Here is a 22,717-nt window from a genome sequence, read left to right on the forward strand (position 1 = left end):
CAGTCAGTCCACAATTTCAAGGCCCTACCCATCCTGATTGCCAGTGACTGCTTGCTCTCTAGTTTACCACTGTTCTCTGGAAAATATTTTTTATGTAGCCACATAGATTTCATGGCTCAGGGGTCTTAAAATGCATTAGCCCACATTGACTGGATCTATTCCTATGGACATGATTCATTTTCTTTGTTTGTTTCATTGCTTCCATCTGGATTTAATCTAGGAAAAATTTCCAAAATAAAGGTGAGGTAGAGTTGTGTCTAAATTTCCCCAAATGTCAGTAATAGCCCTAAATGAATAAATTCAGTATATGAGATTAAAGTATTTGAAAAACTTTATTTTCACCCACATAGAAAATACATAAGATGCAAAATATTCACAAGAACTTCCAATCATATAGAAAATCATAAATGAATCAACTAACCCTCTAAAATGCCCTAGGAACTAAATGCATTTGTGAGAAGGAAGGGTCACACCACTGAATCAACTGGCACCTTCCCAGAGACCTTCACTATGCTAGGAACTCAAGACAGTTTATCTTTGAATTAGCAAGTCTAGGTCTTTTGCCCATGCCTTCTGCTTTGGTGTAGTTTACTTCTTCAGGAATAATGTGATTCTCTTTTGCCAATTCTGGTCTTCTATTTGTAATGCTTTCCTTTCCCCAAGAAGTATGAAGTTGAGGAAAGCTTCTTCCCTGAACACTTGAATTCAGGAACTCTTGAACTCAGTTACTTCACCTACCTGAAAACACAAGCCTAGCATTGACATGTGCCTCAACTGTAAGTTATAATTACTGCTTCAGCCATTATTCTAACTATTCTGTTATCTATCCCATCTCCTCTTTTTCCCAAAAGAAAGCATGAATGACTTTGTCAAATTATCTAAATAAACTTTACTTATGACAGTTTTTTTGGTCTGCTGGTTTAGTAACCTCAATTAGCAAGTGAGATTATTAAAGCATGGTCTTTTCTTGATGAAAATTAGCTGAATTTTTGTGATTGTTGTTTCCCTTTCTAGAACTTCACTAAATATCCCTTTAATGGTATGTGTTAGGATTTTCCTAGAAAATGATTATTTTCAGACAGCCTCTTCTTAAAGAAGTGTTTACTTTTCAAATCTACCTTTCTTTTTTGAAGCCCATGATTTTGACTGGTAGCAGGTTAGAAAACTTCCCCCTGTGTCTATAATTGGGCATTTAATAATCCTTAGCTTTCCTTTTTAGCTTCTTTCTGGTAGTATCATTTGTGCTTAGAAGATTCACCAGATGTGCTGTTAGTCCTCCAGTTTTGGAAGTTTTGGAAGTTCTCCCAACATAAGCTGGATACATGCAAGAGAGGAGAGCTCCCTATTCTTACTATCAGTCTCTGTCCACAGGGAACTACTGACCACCAAGATAAGACTTCTTTTCTCACTTAGTAGCTTTTCTTTCACCTGATGGTGCCAAAAAAATCCCCATCAGAATCCAGATACATCTTCTGCCTAAGATTCTCATTGAATTTTTTAGATATACATGTTAATGATCCACTCTTCCCATTCTTTCATCCTGTAACTTCTTGATACTGGTCAGAATTTCCCTCTACCTTTCTATATTATTTTTCTTTGTTTGTTTTTTTTCCTCAGAATTCCTTCTTCCAATTCCCCCCACCCAATCCCCCATCAGCACTTCCTTTTGGAGAGCAGCAAGGCATATTTAGACTTCTAAAAGGGAAACCAATTGACATGTTCAGCATATGTAGCATTTGGCCATAGCAGAAAGACAGATGTTGCTTGCTCTCTCCACGCAAGTCAATTCGGAATTCATCCTTCAATCTTGTTTGGAATTGAGACCCTTAGCCCTCTATTCAGAATTCAGACTTCAATCTTATTTGGAATTGAGACCCTTAGCCCTCTATTCAGAATTCATCCTTCAATCTTGTTTGGAATTGAGACCCTTAGCCCTCTATATTTCTTGCTTATAGTTCACGACTTACTACCATGCAAAACCAAATTTAATTATAATTATTTTCTATGTAAATATTGATAATTTCTTTACATTAATATGTAATATCATATGTAATATATTATATAATTTTACATAATGAATCACCAGTGATATTGGTGCCCAATGTAGATCATTGCCTCAGTGTGCTTGAGGACTATAATGTACTTGAGGACCTCAATGTGCTTGTACTTGGGGACTTTTTCCTCATACGCAGATAAGTCATACATAAAAAAAAAAAAATGTTGAATTCTAAGGGAACATTACATAGTATAAGATACATAAGAAGAGGATTTTTTAAAGCCATCACTAGTGACATGCTGAAGCTTTGTTAACAGCAGCAACAAGCAGACTGCCCTGAAATACAGATTTAAAATGTTTTGGCTTTTCCTGAATTAAAAGAATCAGTCAAGGAGATGAAGCTCAGGAGCTGAATCTCCTAGAGTGCCAGACTGCCGATAGCAGTGACAGCTGCAAACCCAGGGACCATTGCCATACTGTTGGCCTGCAGTGTGGAAAAGATTCTTTGTTGTTCATCAGTCTTGTCAGGCCCTCACATACAAACAGACAGCAGTCACAGGCATGTTGAGTTATGAAGGATGAACATTTTTGCTTCCACAAAGGAAAGATTTTATCTTCCCTTAAATCCAATCTTTGGTGAACCTAGTATTTGCAGTGCTAAATTTCTTAAAGGAGGGTTTGCCTAGTACAAACCCAGAATAATACATTTAATTTTGTTGCACAAGTTTCTAATTAGGGTTAAATCTAGATTGGGTCCATGGGCCTACTCCAACAGAATAGGTTTCTAGAATTTGACTCTTGTCTCTTGGGACTTTGTATTTTCTTGATACTGATATAAACCAGCCAAAGTAATACTTCTTTAGGTCCTGATTCAACTTGTTAACAAAAGCCCAGGCTATTATTCTGATGCTTTATGGCTATCATATAGGAGTTGTAAGTCTGTGTGGTGCTGTAGGATGAGCATCAGATTGGGAGAGAGAGGACCTCAGTTCCAATCTCAGGTCTGTCATTGACTGACTGACTTTGGGCAAGCCAGTAATTGGAGAGGTAATTGGCCAGGATATAGTGCTGGGCTTGGAAGAGTCAAAATGATTCATCTTCCTGAATTCAAATTTGACCTTACAATTACTAGCCATTTCACCCTGGACAAGCTACTTAATCCTATTTGCTCAGTTCCTCATCTATAAAGTGACCTAGACAAGGAAATGCCAGACCACTCCAGTATCTTTGCTAAGAAAACCCCCCAAACTGAAAAAAACAACCAAAAACAAGAAGTCATTGGTTGCCTGATGTATAGAGCACTGGGCCTATAGTCCAGAAGACCTTATGTTCAAATCTGGCTTCAGATATTTACTAGCTATGTGAATCTGGACAATTGAGTTTCCTCAATTGTAAAATTGGGACAGTAATAGAGCCCATCTTGCATCTTTTCATGAGGATCAAATGAGATAATAATTATTTAGCATAGATCCTGGCATAAAGTTAGTATCCCATACATCCTAGCTATTATTTTTATGGTTTTTTAATTTTTATTAATACTAATATCAGTATTAGTATTTAACTTTTCTTGGCTCTAGTTTTCTTTATTTATAAAAAGAAGGGGTTGAGCTAGATGACTTCCTGAGTTACTTTTCAGCTTAAAATCTATAATTTTTAACAGGTAGTCCAAGAATTAGGAATTAAATTTATAGTAGGACCATTTAGACAGACTGTATTCGTGTACATTTTGTGCACAAAGGAAAAAGCTGTAGAGAAAGCCAGAATGTGTCCTTGCCTCAAAGCTGAAGGCAGAATTGATTTTTTTTTCTTTTGTTTAAGTGACAATCTTTTTTCCTAATATTTATTATGGTAACAGATACCCACCTCTCTGAAATATTCTATATTTCATTTTGCCTCTTAATTTTGGCTTTGTTATTTTAAAAGAATCAAGGCCTCTCCACTGACAAAGCAGGTACCAATAAGCTCTTCTTCACAAATTAGTCAACAAACATTTATTAAGCATCTACTATACAGTGTGCTAAATACTGAAGATACAATGAAAGATAGCCTCCTTCCCTCCAGCTATTCAAAATCCAATGAGATGTGTATATAACCAAGTGGTTATATACACCAAAAAAGAAATTAAGATACTAAAATTAAGATTGAATTGCTGTCTGTACTGTTAAAACACAGAGTGATCCTATTTTAGCTATTCTTTAGCTTTGTGATCCTATTTTAGCTATTCTTTAGCCTTTCCTGCAGATTTTTCAGTGCAGAAAGAATGCCCACCTCCTTTACAGGGCTCACTTGAAATTTCTTCTCACCACAAGGCTATAGAAGGAAGAAGGAAGCTTTATTCTATCAGCTATCTCTTTAGATCAAGGATATCTTGATAGAAACTTAATGTTCTCTTGATTTTGAAGTTATAGATGTAATAATAATTCACCAAGTTTACATAGTGATTCATAGGCCATAAAACACTTTCCTGACAATACCTCTACAAAGTATGTGTCACAACTGTTATACTGTTTTTAAAGCCACACTGAGGCTCAAAGAGACTACTTTATTCATAATCACACAACTAATAACTGGCCTAGCTAATAACCCAACTTTTTCTAAAATTTTATTTATTTTTTTATTTTCCTCAGTGGCATGTAAAAAACTTTTTTTTCTTTGGTTATACATGTACATTCATTTTTTTTTATATATGTGCATATGGATCATGTTGAGAAAGAAAAATTAGAACAAAAGGGGAAAACCATGAGAAAAAAAAAAGGTGAAAATAGTATGTATTGATCTATATTCAGTCTCTATACATCTCTTTCCAGAAAGAAATCTCCAGATGAGGATAGCATTTTTCCATCCAAAGTTTATTGGAATTGTCTTGCCTTACCAAACCATTGAAAAGAACCAAGTTATCATACTTAATTATCACATAATCCTACTATTGCTGTGCACAATGTTTTGGTTCTTCTTGCTTCAATCAGCATCATTTCATGTGAATCTTTTCAGGCCTTTCTAAAGTCAGCCTGTTCATTATTTTTTATACAACAATAATATTTCATTGCTTTCACATACCATAATTTATTCAGCCAATTCCCAATTGATAGGCATCTACTCATTTTCTAATTCCTTGTCACTCCAAAAAGAGCTCCTATAAACATTTTGTACTTGTGTGTCCCTTTCCCTCTTTTATGATCTCTCTGGGAGACAGACTCAGTAGAGACACTGCTAGATTAAAGGGTATATAGCCTTTTGGGCATTGTTCCAAATTGCTATCCAGGATGGTTGGATCAGTTCACAATTCCACTAGCAATGCATTAATGTCCCATTAATTCAGTTTTTTTTGACTTACAGTCTAAAAAATAGCAGTAAGTCACATTTATTTAGCATTTGATAGCTTACAACATTTTGCTCTCAACAAATGTATGATTAACAATAAAGGTTATTATAATCTCATTTTGATAGAGTAAAAAACTGAGTACCAGAAAGGAAAGAAATAGATTTTCAAAAGAAATAATAATTGCTTGATCTAGGACATGAACCTAGTTTGACTCTAATGACCTAAAATAATAAAAAAAAAAATTAGAAATATTCAAAGGAATAGCTTGTGTATTAAATTAACAAATTTTCCTCCCTTTTTTGATAAAAGTTCCAGATTCTTAAAGCAATTTGTGCTGCAAAATTCATATTTTCTGTCTAATAACCTTCAGAATTGTTGGACTACTCTTTGCAATAGGAAATGTGACCATCCAAAAAAATAAACAAAACATTGAATTCACTACTCACCTCTTTTCCAAAAAAGAGGAAAAGCAAGAGGGGAAGAAAAGAGAGAGATAAACACAGAGAGAAAGAGACAGAAAAGCAGAGACAGAGAGAGAGTAGCAGAAATACAGAGAGAAATCTTACTATGCAACCTCAACAGATGTGTCAAAAGATAATTCATTACATAATAATTGATTGAAATTTCTGCAAGTGTTGGCTCCATCTGATTCCTTTCCTTTAGGTATAGATCTCATGTTGACCTCTATTTTCTTCAAATATCCTGTACAGAAACATTTGTTATCCTTGATGAGGGGGAAAGTATGGCACAGTGCCCAGCAGATGTATTTTCTGAGTCATTAACCCAGATTTCTCTACTCTGAATTTTCTTGAAAAAAAAAGTTCTCAGTTGATTGACAGCTGAGTTAGGCTCTTAGCCAAAATCTTCTGTAGGAAGTCTTTTAATTTTAGTAACTACTAAATGGAAATTTGAGAATGTGAGGTTTTTTCATGCAATCAAGTAGAAACAAATGCCATCCAGGTGAACTGACTCTTGACTAAGAACCAAACCATACTCAGAGTTCCAAGTGCCATCTTTGCTGAAGCAGGACTGGGCCTTGGCTCAGAAGTTCCTGACCTAAAACAACTGGTTGCAATATCTAGTCACAGTCATTTAGTGTTTGAGAGCCACAGAATCTGCATCAAGAACAGCTGCCAGAGCCCTGCCTGTTTCATGAATAGCAGTAATAGTTGAGTAAAGTTACAACCAATGGCATATTTTTGTCTTTGCTCAAAAAGCCTTTTTTGGTCCAGTGGGTGTTTGTGATATTTCATACCATGTGTTTGTCTCAGGACCCCCTTTTTGACATCTGACTTATATTACTTTTCTTGAAAGGACAGTTTTACCACAGGAATCAGGAAAATGGTAGAAATAAAAATACAAGTGGTTGCCAATGAGTATAACAACCTTCAGTAGGTTGTTTTAATTTTTTTTTTGTTTTTCTGTGGGACAGGATGGGATCAGATGATGAGTGAACAATGTGGCCAATTATTTGTTTTTCCTTTGCAAATGTATTTGTGTACATTTTGTGCACAAAGGAAAAAGCTATAGAGAAAGCCAGAAAAAAATGAAAGAATTGCCTACTGTCACTGTTCAAATTTTATTAATCATTTGATCATCTTTTTTTGATAAGAACTATTCTTTGACTTCTAGAGAAAAAAAAATCCTGAACATGAGGAAAGATTGTGACCATATATGATCATTGTCTTTTAAAGATGCTTTCTTGTTATTGCAATGATACCTCCCCTAAACTTTTAAGAATTTTATTTGAATTGATGGTCACACTAGGACACAAGGGACTAGTAAATGAAATGCTATTCTTAGAATTTGGCATACCTGGCACACTTCTAACACTTACTAGCTCTATAACAATGAGCAAGTCACTGAAACTCTCTGTCTTCTGTTTGTTCATTTGCAAAATGGGAGTTTTAATATCTACCTTACCAGATTGTTCTAAGTCAAAAAGATAGTGAATATAACAGGCTTTGCAGACATTAAAGTGTAATATAGATGGCAATCAGTCATTCAGTTAAGCAAGCATTCAGCAAACATTAATTAAATAACTCTGATATTCCTGGTTGTATGAGCCAGTTATGAGATTGGAATAATCAGTACTATGATTATAGATTTTTGCTATACAATTTAAAGATGCTGGGGTTTTTTTAAAGTATAGAATCTATATAGGATCCTAGAGTGTCTCACAGGCTGTATAGCTTTGGCACTTCTACTAATCTCACATTTCATTGTAGTTTCCTCATGTGAATCAGTCACCTAGCTAACAAAAATCATATTTCTTTGCAGGGATACCAGGAAGTGATTATGTCAATGCCAACTACATAGATGGCTATAGGAAACAAAATGCCTATATAGCAACCCAAGGATCACTCCCAGAAACATTTGGAGACTTCTGGAGGATGATGTGGGAGCAAAGAGGAGCAACTGTTGTCATGATGACAAAATTGGAGGAAAGATCCAGGGTAAGAAAACAGCAAGTTTGGCTCCCCATCCACATTATATTTTATTCCACTCATTATCTGACCTTTCCCTGAGATTTAATTTTTAGACAGCCATCAATTGTAAAGTGAAACCAGCAGCGTTTGATAGATACAAACATTCATTAAAATTCTACTGGGTTTGTCAGTGGGGGAATGCTTTCATGTCACTCTGATGTGTGATTTCCAGAAGTAACATCTAAGGAGATAGACAACATGGTTAGAGAAAATAAAGATCAACTTAAACATCTGTCTAAAATTTATCTTGAGCAAAAACTGACAAGCTTTTAACAGAATGCAATTTAAAAATATATTTTGTAATGTTTTCACCTTTTTTCTACCTGTCTTGCAATGAAACAGTTTTGAGACTTTGAGAAGGACAAAAGTACTTTGAGAGAGACTCTTTTTTGAATTAATTCCATGCATGCCCTAGGAGTAAATGAGTTGGGACAACCAGAACAATGAAAGATCTTCTGAATACTTGGATTGGTTCAATTTTGTCTGATTTGAGTTTACTGTGTATTAATATCAAAGAATAGATTTCTATTTATAACTATAAAACCATCATTGCTGTAGGTAGTCTGATGGTCAACCTTGAGCCTTTTAATGGCCTGGATGTGACTCTAGGCACTTTAAGCTATACCAACAAAATGCATGATAGAAAGATTTTACTAAAAGATTCAATATGTCATGTTAGTCTTTTATAAAGGTTGAGTAGATAAGTGAACATATTCTGATCACCAGAAGTTTGACTGTCTGGTGATCAATCTTTTTTTTTTTTCTTTTTCACTATAAATCAGAAAGATTCTTGACCAAAGCAGGTTGACATAGTGTTTGGGCTTTTTAGTCAGGAGGACCTGATATAAACTACCACTTTAGATAGTCTCTGATTTCATGACCCTCAGCAACTTCTTTGGGCCTCAGTTTCCTTTTCTCTAAAATGGAAATATTATCACTTACCTTAAAGGATTGTTCTGAAGAACAGCTGATAGGACATATAAGAAATGCTTTGCAACCCTGAAAGCACAATATGAATGTGAGTTTTCATCATCAGAAATGTAGAGATCTCTGTTTGAGTTTCAAACACACACACACACACACACACACACACACACACACACACACAATCGTCACATTTCAAATCACTGCAGATTAGAAGCCTGAGTGATGATGTTATGGGAGATTGGGGCAAAAAAAAATAGCAGTGAAAGGAAAGCCAGCTACTGCATTCTCATTTGAATTTGCAAAGTGGGAAGTCTTACAATTATCTACTGAAAATAGAGATTTAGCTGTAATAATTCGACCGAGAAACTTTTACAGCATATATATGGAAAATTAAGTTAGAGAAGAGGCAAAAGTTACACAGGGGATTCATAAGGAGAAATCTAGATATCTGAAAATAGTAACAAGCTACAGCTACTGTATCAAGGCAAGGAATTCAGAAAGTGTGAAGTTCAGTAGGTTCAACAAAATCTTTTGAAAGTGAGTCAAGCCTTGTCAAAGATATTCAGAAGGAATGATGATGTTTTAAGTGAGCTAATTTTAAAACTTCTAAGACTCTGAAGGTAATCCCACTGAGTATGTCATATTTTCTGTACAACCTTCTTTTAAAAAAATTCCTGAGGGGCAGCTAGATGGCACAGTGGATAGAGTATTGGTTCTGGAGTCAGAAGGACCTAAGTTCAAATCTGGCCTTACCCATGGAATACTAACTGTATGGCCCTGGGCAAGTCATTTAATTCCAATTGCCTCACATACAAAAAAAATTGAAAGTATATAAAAAAAAATTAATGACTGGGACAACTAGATAGCATAAAGTGAGAGCGCTGGCCCTGAATTCAGGTGGGCCTGAGTTCAAATTTGGCTTCAAATACTTAACACTTCCTAGCTGTGTTACTCTGAACAAGTTATTTAACCCTACTTGCCTACAAAACAAAAACAAGAATTTATGATCCATTTCTACTTGCTTACTTATACATTCACTCCTTGTAAAGGAATTTAATTTCACAAAAACTCTGAATGTTTCCTTGAAATTATGATGGTATATCAAAGTTTTAATTTAATAGAAATTAGATTGTGCCCATTTTAGAATAGATTTTACTCTTTTTTTCTATGTTATAAACTGAAAATAGAAGAAAATTAAAGCAACTCAAAGGGTGCTGAAAATGCAGCCTGTATTCCCTTTTCTGCCCAGGGATGCCTTTTAGTAATAAGCAGTCTATTGCAGAAGACATTTTCACAAAAATGCTCATTTTATCTTGACATTGCAGACCTTCATTAGTCTGTACACATAAAGTTGTTTTGAAATAACCAAATGAAATTCTGTCCCTTTCTTCACTAATTGCATCTAATAATAAAATTAATTCTTACTGGTTCCCAAAGCTTTGACAACATCAGATGTTAATGAGCTGTACTCAGCACAAGGTATTGTGACTTAAGTATTCGTAGTTTATCTTAACAGTGCAGGACTACCTTTCCTCATAGACAGAGAAGCTTATTTAAAAGTAACCAAATAGACTTCCAGCTGATTGCATATTGCCATTTGAAGTTTAAGCCTCCCCACTATTATGTGGTCTAAGGTGCTCAATTAGAAGGAGGGTCTAATTCACTTTTTATTAATAGTGGTTACAATAATTCCCAAGTTCCCAAAAGTATTCTACAGAGAAATATACAGCAGTGAGTTAAAGTCCCAAGTCCTAGAATATTCAATAGCTGGTATGGTGGCTTCTCACTTGATAGGATCACAAAAAAAAAAAAAAAAAGTGAGGAATCTCACTTGCCACCCAGTCGAATCCATAGAAGAACTGGAACACCCTCTATAAAAGATGTCTACCAGTGTCTTATTGCAGACTTCTAACTATGGTGAACCAATATCCTTTTAAAGTTGCATTTTTCAATGGCTAAAATTGTTAAGCAATTGTTGGGTAATTTTTTTTCCTGACATCAAATCTAAATGTGCCCCTTTTACAATTTCCATTCATTACTACTAATTCTACCTAATGGAGACAAGGAAAACAAGTTTAATCCCTTTTCCATCTGACAGCCCTTGAAATTAGTTATCAGCACCTTCATAAGTGTTCTCTTCTCTAGAGAAAACATTTCCAGTATCATCAACCAATCCTTATATGGTATGGTCTATCTTAAGGTCTTTGACCATTCTGGTTTCCTCACTTAGACATTCTAACAACATATCAATGCCCTTCTAAAAATATGCCTGCATTGGAAAAATTTTGATAATTAATAAACAATAGAGACAGACAGGGGTATGTTAGAACAAGCTCTGGTCAATTGCTAACAATGTAGTATGAGCATTTATACTTCAGAAATTAGCTAATACTACAATTTAGGACTTAATAGTTTTATTGATTGTGTGAACTTAGAAAAGTGATGGAGAAAATGATAATATTGCAGATTAAACTTTAAAGTGTTTGGGGTTTTTTGGAGAAGCAGCTATTAAATTATTAAAGCAGCTCACCCCTGGATACAGATGGTTCTCCTATATCAAGAATGGCAGTCACAAATAGATTGAATCCATTCCAGACCCCTAGAGAGCAATTCACTTAAAGAGACATGACTTCTTTTATGGGCTAAGAACTGAACCTGTGATTTCACTAATATTAGGAACTCAAGCATGAGGAAGGTCCCTGTGCTAATTCTATTTGGCACCTTCTCTACAGTTAAACTCTGAATGTTTCAATGTGTTGTCCATGATCACCGAAAATTTAAATTGTGCCCCGTTATTCCTGGCTTTGGCACTGGCTCTCTATCAACAAAGGGCCTCTCATACACTGCCCTTCATTGTATAAAAGTCAGAGTGCCTTGTTATAACCCCAGTGAAGAAGATAGGAGACTTTATCCTATTATCCTGAGTTGGAAAGTGGAATATGCTTACCCATTAAAATGATGTGTTATTGTTTAGCTGGTGAAATGATTGTTTTTAGAATCACACTTAACACACATTGTGGGTCTCATTACACTTCTGTGGGGAGCTTAGAAATGTGGGGCATTTGTAACTAAGGGACCTGGGTTTGATTTCTGACTTTTCTGCTTGCTGTCTATGTGAACTTAGAGAAAACACTTTTCCTAGCTGAATTGCATTATTTTTATGTGTAAAATTAGTAGTTTGAACTAGCATTCTAACACTTAGAAAGATATTTCCAGTTCAAGAACCTAAGAATCAATTTATTCTCCCAGTACCTTACCTTTCTCCCAGAGCACCCTCCCACTTCCACCCATCCCATACCACTATCCCCCTTCCCCCAAAAAACTAACTTTTATAACACACTAACTTGATAATACTTCTTGGTAAAGATATTCAAAAAAAAAATCTAAAAAATAATTCTGCACCACCCATTGGTGCCAGAGATCGCACTTTCTTGTCTTGTTTGCTTGGGTTCTGGACCTGTGTAGTTTCTTTAATATAAGGAATCCCTCTACCCTGCTAAATCAGGGGCTAGTCTTTGTGTTGTCTCAGATGTGTAAGGAACTTGCCTTGGGTCATCTAGGCAATTTGTCTCGAGGATGTAATTTGAATTCAGGTCTTCTGAATTCCTTTGCAATTTCTCTATCCACCTTAGGCTGTATCTCTTTAAGTTTCATTAAAATGCGAAGTACTCCCTGGAAGGGATCAGTTATTTTACTTGTTATGAAAGTATAAAAGACTTAAGAACTTCTGACTCAATTTTTTAAGTACTAGCCGGTATGCAAATTCCTTTCCCTAACTTATTATGTTTTTTAATCCTCCCTCTTTTCTCTTGGTGAACTTCCCTGGAAGACTTTTATTCTTTATTTTTCCACCTGGAGCAATTAGGTTAGTAGATTAGAGCTCTGGGCTTGAAGTTCAGAAGATCTGAGTTCAAATTCAGCTTCCCACACTTCCTATCTGTGTGACTCTGGACCAGTCATTTAATCCTGTTCCCTTCAGTTTCCTCATCTATAAAATAAGTTGGAGAAGGAAATGGTATAGTTGCTCAGAAAACCCCAAAGGGGGTTAAGAAGAACTGGATTGGCTGAATGACAATATTTTACACCTGAGTAGGTTGGAGTGATTGACATATCCTTTGTCACCCAACACTGGGTCTCAAACTTTGCCTAATTTCCAAGTCCAGTGCTCTGTCTAGGATACCACTGTTCTTTGTTTGTTTGTTTGTTTTTAATAATAAGTTTTTATTGACAGAACCCATGCCAGGGTAATTTTTTACAACATTATTCCTTGCACTCTCTTCTATTCCGATTTTTCCCTTCCTTCCCTCCACCCCCTCCCCCAGATGGCAAGCAGTACTATACATGTTAAATAGGTTACAGATATCACTGTTCTTCCCAATATTCAGGAACCAGTTTAGATTAAGAACAAGTACAGACTATTGCATGAAGTTTACAATGAAAGAAAGAAATGTGGAAATTACAGAGGGATACTAAAGAGGAAATGAAGAAGAAATAGAATGAGGAGCCTGAGGCTTTTGTAATCTTGTGTAGTTGTTATATTCAGCTGTTTTTTAGTCCAGTCCAACTCTTTGACCTAATTTGGTGTTCTCTGGGCAAAGATACTAGAGTGGTTTATTGTTTCCTTCTCCAGCTCATTTTACAGCTGAGGAAACTGAGGCAAATAGAATTAAGTGATTTGCTTAGCGTCATGTATCTAGTAAGTGTCTGAGGCCAGATTTTGAACTTAAGAAAATGTGTTTTCCCAACTCCAGGCCTGGTACTCTATCCAATGTGCCAGCTGGCTGCCCTGGTGTTTCCTAAGGCCCTGCCTAACTGATTTGGGCTATGAAGTGAAATGGATTCTATGCCCTGGGATTGTAGCTCCTGTTTCACAAAGTCATTGAACATAATTCAGCCACAGTCCCTCATTTAAAGCCCCATTCCATCATGTCAGGAAGGGCCAGTGCCTGAAAACATGTGATGCTGCTGCTGCTTTCCCTATCCCTTTCAGACAACTGTCCCAGAATGGAGCCATTGGTTCATGCAACTTGGCAATCAGTTCCCAGCCTTCAGAAAGCCAGGGAAAGAAAAAAAAAAAATTGCTATCTTTCTACAATGCTACTTGAAGTAATGAAGGACAAAAATAAAATCTAGGCATGAAATATCTGTAGTGATAATCGCCTGTTCCACGATGCTATGTTCTCCACTGCATGCAGCTTTTCTGCCTAATTTTGCACATGTCCAAGATTAGTATTTATTTGATGAGGCTGGAAAATTCCCTGCCTGATCTTTTACCATTTTCACGCTTTCAATTCTGCATCTGCCCAGCTTCTCCATTCCTTGCTTTATTATTCAGCCCCATAGTTTTGTACCAGTCCTTTTAACCTTTGCTGCACACTGAGCTTTCCAGGGCCTCAGCTGACAAAAAGAGAGAGGGGCTTCATTATCATGAGTCCCCTGTTTCTCTAACCCCTTCTTAGCATACTTACAAGGTTAGCATTTGAGCTTATCAGATGAAGATGTAGCATTGAATTAGTTATCCTTTTATTGGTTTGCAAAAAGGAATGGCCTAGATTTAGATCTGGAAGGCACCTGGAAGGGTTTCTCATGTAAAGAAATGACTAATGAGGAAACTGAGAAGCACAGAGTGTAAGTCACTTGCCCAGGGGGTATGTAGTAAATGACAGGGGGAAGATTTGAACGCAGGTCCTGTCACTATAAATTCAACACTCTCTTCACTGAAATCCTTTATGCTTTATTATTTTAAACATTTTTGTTTCACCCTCCACCTAATCTAATCCCAGACTTAACAGAAAAGCAATATCAAACAAAAGCCTATCTGTTAGTAGAAAAGTATTAGTTCACTTTTGCATATGAGTTTCAATATACAGTTTAGCTAAAAACAGATGATTATGAAAATATATTGCAGTATACACAACCGAGCTACATTGAAAATATGAAGCAATTTAAATCCTTCATATTAACTTTGTGATGTGAGGTTATTTGCTGATGGGTTATTTTTTTTCTTCCTCATAATTTCCATTCTCACTGCCAGATTCCCTTCTTCTAGGCTAATTCATTGACTCTTGTGCCCTAGAATGTGGTCCCTAATTCCCTAATTGTTTCCATGTTACGTGGCATGCCAATCAGCATATAAATTGGTCTGGGCAGACACACAGAGAAGTAAAAGTCAGTTTGGAAAAAATGAAAACCTCATAGAAGGGTAAAGTGTATATATCCACAACTGCTTTTTCTACTCAAAGAGTGTTATTTGTGGTCGGATATTGTTGTTGGCAGCTGACTATTAAGATTTCAAGCACTATTTGAACCAGATTTGGTTATAACAAGAAGCTTGAAGTAGGATCTTGTATGGTGATTCCTGGTATAGGCTATTAAACAATCTGTGATTTCTATAGGATCTTTTTCTTTCTTCTATTTCTTCATCGACATTTTGGCTATTTATCTCACTGTTAGATAAGCCCTCATTCTTAATCTGGGAAGAGTAAAAAGAGATGGAAAAACTCAATTCTTTTTTTTTTTTTAATAAAAGAGAACATTGGAATGACTTAAATGAAGTTTGAAGATCTCTGTATTTCCATTATCAATCTCCCATGGAAGAGAATGGGTTTTTGTACCACTCTTTACTAATATCTCTTTACTAATATCACTCTGTGGCTACAGGAACTGCTACTGGGAATGCCAGTGGGTTTGAAGTTTAAGGTAGATTTAAAATGGAAACTGATTAAGCACATTGCTTATTGTTGGATATACTTGTTAGCTGAAAGAACACAAAATATATGTTTTGGGATGGTACTGGATAATCCCAGACTTGCTCCCAGATCTTTCTTGTGTAGTGCCAGTTCTAAAGCCAAGTAAAGAATACTAATTTTTTGGTCATTATTAAGATAATTATCCAGCTATAAAACTGCTCACTTCTCTGATCCATAACCTTCTAAATCTTATTCACTTATTTCATTCTAGCTTATAGAGTGGCCTAGGTTAGTAGAATAGATTCAAGTAATAGCTCTGCCATTCGTGGAATGATCTTAGACAAATCATTTCATTTTATAAGCTGCTTTGGTAGCACAAGTCAGTAAAGAGCTACTCCTAGATTCAGGAGCACCTGAGTTCAAATTCAATCTCAGACTTCCTATATGACTTTGAGTAAGTTATTTAATCACTGTCTACTTCTTTCCTCAATTGTAAAATGGGAATACTAATAATAGTACCAACCTCTTATTGTGAGGATCAAATGAGATAATAATTACAAAGCTCATAGTATAGATTTTTTAGCACATAGTAGGTGCTTGATAATTGCTTGTTTGTTTTTTTCTTCTTCTCTCTGGAGATTAGTTTCTTCCTCTGTAAAATGAAGACTAAACAAACTGGGGATCTTTAATGTTCTTTTGCACTTGGTAATGATCATTCTGTTTTCCTCTTGAACATATTCTTGAGATTTTTCTGATTATTGTTTGTGCAAATTAAAAATCAAGAGGATTCCATTTGAAACTATTAATAGGATCATTGTAGTTATCACTACTTGGAAAGGGATATACAGCTTTGGTCTAAGCAAGCTATTTCTTGGTCTTTCAAGTTAGTCTGGGTTCGATAAGTTTAATGGGGAGCAAATGCTTTCCAAGTGTCAAGGCCATGTACTTTTGCAAATAGAAATGGAAGCACCTAAGGCCTTAGCATTTAATTTCTTCAATTGCTGCCTAAAGTTATGTCTATTTGGATCCACAGAAACTGCTCTCTCCTTAAGCAAATTGGAGGAACGGCAGCACAAACATTGCCTTTGGTCTCCAAATGATGTATGGGTTTGTTTTTGAAAAGTGGTGGATGCTTAATGTAAATAGGACACTGGCAACACAGAGAATGATGCTGGCAGCCTAAAGGATGTTCTGCTCCTTATCTAGCCAGTTACACACTCTTAGTTTTCCCTTCTCAACAGACACAGTGTCAGATAAAAACAAAAGAATGCCACCAATTTCTTGCTGGTTGTTAGTGTCTCTTCTTCCTAGGTTTTCTACCACCCTCACCCGCTACATGAGAGAGTGTTTGTGCATGTATACACACACACACACACACACACACACACACACACAGAATTTAAAACGGCAGTCTTCAATCCTAGAGGGTCTCATCAAAGCATATGGATTAACCCTCTGCTACCCAGGGATTTAGAGCCTGATGTTAAACTTTATATATAAGAAAAGACCTTATATAGAAATTTATATATATTTGTTTTCTCTTCCATATACATATTGCCTTAGAGGTTTTTCTTACTGCATTACTCTTGTTATTTTTTTTCCTATGAATTCTGTGATCAAACTCACATTATACTTGGTTGTTCGTTTCCCTAATATTTTTTCATGAAATATTGTAAATGATGGCTCTCTAGGTTGGTATTTTATACCCTAATATTTTAAACTCCATGAAGGTAAGGGACATGTTTTATTTTAAGTATACATCTCCCACAGGATCTAGGGCAGTACCCTGCATCAAGCATGTGTTTGGTTAGGGTTTATTAAATTGAATTGCTGAATAGCTGTTAACATAATCTATTTCCCCAATATTGACTTCTTACAAATTTATATAATGCAATTAAAATTCTCATCAGCCTTTATCTTCAGGGGTCTTGCAGCAGTTGCCCAGTGTCTCCTCTTATCTCAAGTTGCTAAATGTTAACATGTTATCTGTTCCAATTTGAAAATTCTAACTGCTCTATTATTTTGTCAGATCATGCTTTCTTTACCAATTTTCATTTACAGTAGTCAAGTAACACAGTGGATAGAGCCCTGGAGTCAGGAAGGCTATCAGATCAAAGGTAGCCTTAGATACTAGCTTTGAGATCTGGACAACTCATTTAATTTCTCTTTACCTCAGTTTCCTCATCAGTAAAATAGGAATAATAATTATATCTATCAGGATTGCTTTAAGGATCAAATGATGTGATAATTGTAAAGTTCTTGAGGCATAGTAAGCTCTTATATAGATGTTGCTGTTGTTATTATGTCCATTCTGAAACTTGTTTTGATTAAAACCTCATATGGGGAGCTAGACTGCATTTGCATCCATACCAATGAATTTATAAGCTTTTGACATTTCTGTTGGTCTTTTCTACTTTCAATTGAGGTGGATAAAGCTTGGGAAATAATCTGGACTATGGAAAGAGGACCAAAACTGAGAAAATCTGATTCTATCCATTATAGTTTATATGGAACTATGGACAATTATTTAATATTTCTCTACCTTGTTTTCCTTATCTATAAACATAATGGTCTAGATTTACTGATATCTTAAGTTTTCAGTATTGGGAATACTTTTGACATCTTAGGAAAGGTATCCCCTTCTTCAAAGTCTTGATGACTAGTAAAAGATAGGAAGCCAAACTAAAAGCTAAGAGATTTATGAGCGTTCTCATAGAATTGTTCTCCCAGAAAACAGATTCTACCTTATAAAGTACAGATTTGGGTTTTATAACCTTTCAGGCCCACCTTGAGCACACAGCCAATCATCAGCAATCAGTGAGAAATCAGGAGAGAGAAGTAAGGCATTTCCCTGAAGGAGAGGGGATCAACCAAGGCAAATGTATTATCAAAATAAGAAAAAAAGTCTTATCCAAGGGCTGGAAAGAAGGAGAGAAAACTGTATATGTTTACAAGCCTTAAAGAAGTCTTTTTAGATATAATTATTTATCATTCCATGTCTAGTTTCATTGACTCTTCCATTGACTCTCGAATAACACACAGATTCTGGCATGTAGAACTAGAGGAAGAAACTTGGTAATTGATTAAAGAGGGATAAAGGACAAGAAAGATTCAAAGAAAACACCTAGATTTCAGACCAGAGAGACAAGGTTGTCATACTATGAGCAGAAATGGTGAGGTAATGAAGAAATTGGAAGTAATAATGGGAAATTCAGTAGATGTCCTACAAACAGTCATAAGAACAGGATTAGAATTAAAAATGAAAGTTGAGGTAGGAAATAGAGATTTGGAAGTCATTTTTATAAGAGTGATAATTGAAGCACAATAGAGAATTAAATAATTTCACAAATAATTATTAAACAACTCTTGTGTGCTTAGGACACAATCCTTGCCCTGCTAATAATACAAAGTTTACATAAAATACTGAAGAACAATTATAAAGATATTATGTAGAAAAGGAAAGAAGAGAATTGTAGCGCTTCCTGGAAGGAAACAAGCATTTATTAAGTACCCCAGGATGTACCAGGCATTGTGCAAAGCACTTCACAAACATTATGTCATCTGATCCTTACAATAACCCTGAAAAATAGGTGCTGTTCTTACTATTAGTGTTTATTATTATTATTATTATCATTATTATTATTATTATTATCATCATCATCGTAGAGGGCTTCAGATAGTGAGGGAACTCTGAGTAAGATATAAGGCCCTTCAGTCCAAGGGAACCTGCTGACAATGTCTGGTTTGGTTCCCCACCTCTCCTAAGGACTCTCACCCTTGCAGAGAAGTCAAGGAGGGTGTGACCACCTGTTCTACTTGAAGCAAGGGATACTTACAGTAAAGAAGAATTTACATATCAATAGTAGTTATAATTAATACTAGCAGTGTGCTGTGGTGATATATTTGTACTAAGGTATTTAGGGGCTGAGAGGACTTGAAATCAAGGGACTCCATCTTTGACCAATCTCATGAGTCTCCAGCCTCATCACTCCTGTATTAAGATCAAGGACTCAGGCTGGTCCCAAGATCCTCCAGTAGGCCATATGGTATATTTTGGCCCCCCAGTGTGGTTGTTCTAGCAAGCATACTACAATTATTTTATAGATGAGGAAACTGAAGCAGAATACATGTAAGCAACCTGTACATGGTGAGAGATCTAATGGATGTCTGATTTTAACTCAGATATTCCTGACTCCAGGCTCAGTATTCTATCCACTGCACCAGCTAGCTGGCTATCTTCATAGAAAGACCTCATGCTTCCCAATAAAATGCATAACTGAGTCATCTTTTGTAACTATGGAAGATATGATTACCACCAATAGCTTGAAGACAAAAGAGTTTTAGAACAGTTATTAGGGGGAATCAATAAGGACAGAATGGAAGGTTTGTTACATGGTAGTGAGGGCCAGAATGTAGTCATATACCATGAATTGTGAAAATTTATTAAATGTTAACAAAAATGTATTCCCCTTTAAAATTGGGGATGCTTCATTTTGTCTTTGTCCCCTTAAAACCTTGCAAAGTTTCTGATACATTTTTTGGGGGAGTAGAAATAGGATTGGAAAATCTAACCCATGATTTTGTTGGCATAGAGAACTCTCCATCAAAAAAGTTCATTGACTAATATCGATGTGTACCTATTCTCCAACTTAAAAGAGTTTCCTGGGACAGTAAGGGGTTAAATCACATAGCCAGTATTTAACAGGCAGAACTTCAAATCCTGTTTCCTTGACTCCAAATTATCACTAAAGCACACTGGCATCTGGCATAGACTGGGAACTTTTTGAGTGAATGAATGAATTATATACTTTCCCAAGAGTTCAAAGCTATGTATTGGAAGAGGAAGCAACAGATATTCAACCCTAGCATTTTACCACTGCACTAAATTTCTCTGATAAAATGACTTCTATGTAAAAAGGAACTTACCAAGTTGGAAAAGGAATTCATCTCATTTAGATTTTGTACTGGCATCTTCCAAATCACATTTGACACCATGATTCTTATGACAACTTCTCCTGAAGCTATTTAAAGAATTCCATTTTTTCTTTAGTTTGGGGAAAGCAGTAAAAATCCCCATGGGTGATATAGTAACATGACTACTCATTGAAGTTCTCCCTGGTGCTAAGTAAGAGCAAAGTCTTTGTATTATTGAAAATAACTGAAGATCCATGGAGTGACAGAGTGCAAATAGTTCTTTGTGAGGCTAAAGCATTCTGATAACTGTTCTGACAATAGTTGCTTTTAGGAGGCTTTGAATAGAGTCTATAATTAGTCATGAACAAGACACCACTGCCACATATCCAGTTGGCTCAGCACTCTATGTATGTCAGCTGCATGGCTGAATTGACCAGGCAGTGATCCATATGGGTAATTAATGATACACCTCTGCTATACAGTTATTTTGACTGAAGACATAGTCTTAAAGGAATCATCACTGCTTCTAGTCTTCCTGAATTTCACAAAGCCACACAAGCTTAGCGATGGAAGGGACTTCAGTCTTCCTTGTCTCTAAACTTGAACCCTCTCATAACATCACTTACATGGCTTCTCTGGCCTTTATTTGAAGACCACCTATAAAAAAACAAAAACATTAGTACTTCTTAAGACATCCCCTCCATTCTACTTTGGAACACCTCTAATTTTTAAGATATTTTTCCTCATATCTGCCACTTCCACACATTGTTTCTTGTTCTTCATATGGAGCCAAGAAATATAATTCTATTCCAGTCTTTCAAATGTTCGAAGAAAATAGTCATGTCTCTCTCTTTTCTCAAGGCTTAAATTAAAATCCTTGGGTTTTTCAATTACTCTTCCTATGATGTAAGTTGAAAGTCTTCTCATCATTCTGATCTCTCTCCTATACATAAGCTCTAGTTTATTTATGACTTTCTTAAAGTATACTAACAAGGATTGAACACAATATTCCAGATATGTGTAAAGAAGGCATACTGTATGTAACTATCAAGAATGGTGTGTGGGCAAATGTGTAACAGTCAGCCCTACGAGAGGAAAAAAAATGCATGCACATGAAGATATAAAATTTTCTCCAATACTTTCTTAAGTTTGTCAATTAACATGATAAAGTGCTATTTATGTTGTTTACCAATTTCAAAGGTGTGAAAGATTGAAAATTTAATAGTCGAGGCTAGTTCACTTGTCTCTAAGACATTCCTATCACGGCTTTCATTCTGGACAATATGATTTCCTAATGCAACCAAAGAACTTTGGATGTGTTTACAAAAAATTTATCAAAATCAAATAGAAAATGACTGAAATCAATATGTGTATGTGGTTCCTACTTTACAATTCATTTGTACTAAATCTAGAAACTACCTTGCTATTATGATGTTGATGTTGCTGCTGCTGTTGCTGCCCCTGCTGCTGCTTTTGTGATGCTCTTGTTTTAACTAACAGTCATCTCTCAGTATTAGAAATAACAAATTGTAACTCTCCCAGGAAATACCTTATAAGTGCATCTTCAAGAAAGAGTGGATAAAAATAAAAACTAAAAGAGGAAAAGAAAATAGTGTACTCTATTTGCATTAGCTAATTAGAAAAATCATTTTGCCTGTTCTCCTGTGCCTTTTTTTTTCTCACTGCACTTCAGTCCGCCTCTTTAATGTTCAAATCAGAAATGATTTGTTTAGGGTATAGTTAGAAAGGAAAGACTCAAAGGAATATTGTCAATTGATTTAAGTCCCAAATTTAGCTTTACGGAGGCAGGTGAATCCTGTGTCCAATCCTCAGAGATAGCTCTCAGGGAACAAAGTACTGAGGCCTTTGTATGCTGAAGAAAGTTGTTCTGTTCCAATAAGTGTAGATTGAAGTATTTAATCTTGCCAGTGAGACCGCAAGTCTGCATGTTTATAGGTGCTTGAATATGTTTTCAGGGAAAATATTTTTTAGAGCGGTACATTTTAAAAACATTTCTTGAGAGGAAAAGGCCTTTATATACAGGTGTGCTGCTCAAATCAGAGCGTATTAACTCAGGAATACATAAAAGGTCCAGTTTTGTTCATTTCCATTAGGTTTTGGAGGTAGAAAATTTTTAAAGCTTTTTTTTTTAATTATCAGGCTGATAAAATGAATTAATTTTCCTTTTTTTAAAGTACATATGTCTAGTCTTACTTCCCCTCTTATATATCCCTCTTGTCTATGTACACTTACTTCCTTTAAAGTTAGTCTAAAGAGCTAATAATGCTTTCTTCTTTCCAGAATTGTGGGGAAATACCCTGAAACCACAATTGTCCCTTTAATATCCTGGAGAAGAATTGGATTTTCTGTGACATTGGGA

At 35.7% G+C, this 22,717-nt stretch overlaps 1 protein-coding gene across 18 annotated transcripts in view; it reads left to right on the plus strand.

Annotated features, from left to right (window-relative positions):
- The window catches only part of PTPRD (protein tyrosine phosphatase receptor type D), a 2,844,105-nt gene that overhangs the window by 2,769,363 nt on the left and 52,025 nt on the right, over positions 1 to 22,717 (plus strand). For all 18 annotated transcript variants that reach the window (XM_051987498.1, XM_051987402.1, XM_051987374.1 and 15 more), the window contains one exon: positions 7,599 to 7,774. In XM_051987498.1, the coding sequence (XP_051843458.1) occupies positions 7,599 to 7,774 (176 nt within the window). The remainder of the gene's footprint in view (positions 1 to 7,598; positions 7,775 to 22,717) is intronic.

This window comes from Antechinus flavipes, chromosome 1 (assembly GCF_016432865.1).
Source record: "Antechinus flavipes isolate AdamAnt ecotype Samford, QLD, Australia chromosome 1, AdamAnt_v2, whole genome shotgun sequence".
In the NCBI taxonomy this organism is placed as follows: domain Eukaryota; kingdom Metazoa; phylum Chordata; class Mammalia; order Dasyuromorphia; family Dasyuridae; genus Antechinus; species Antechinus flavipes.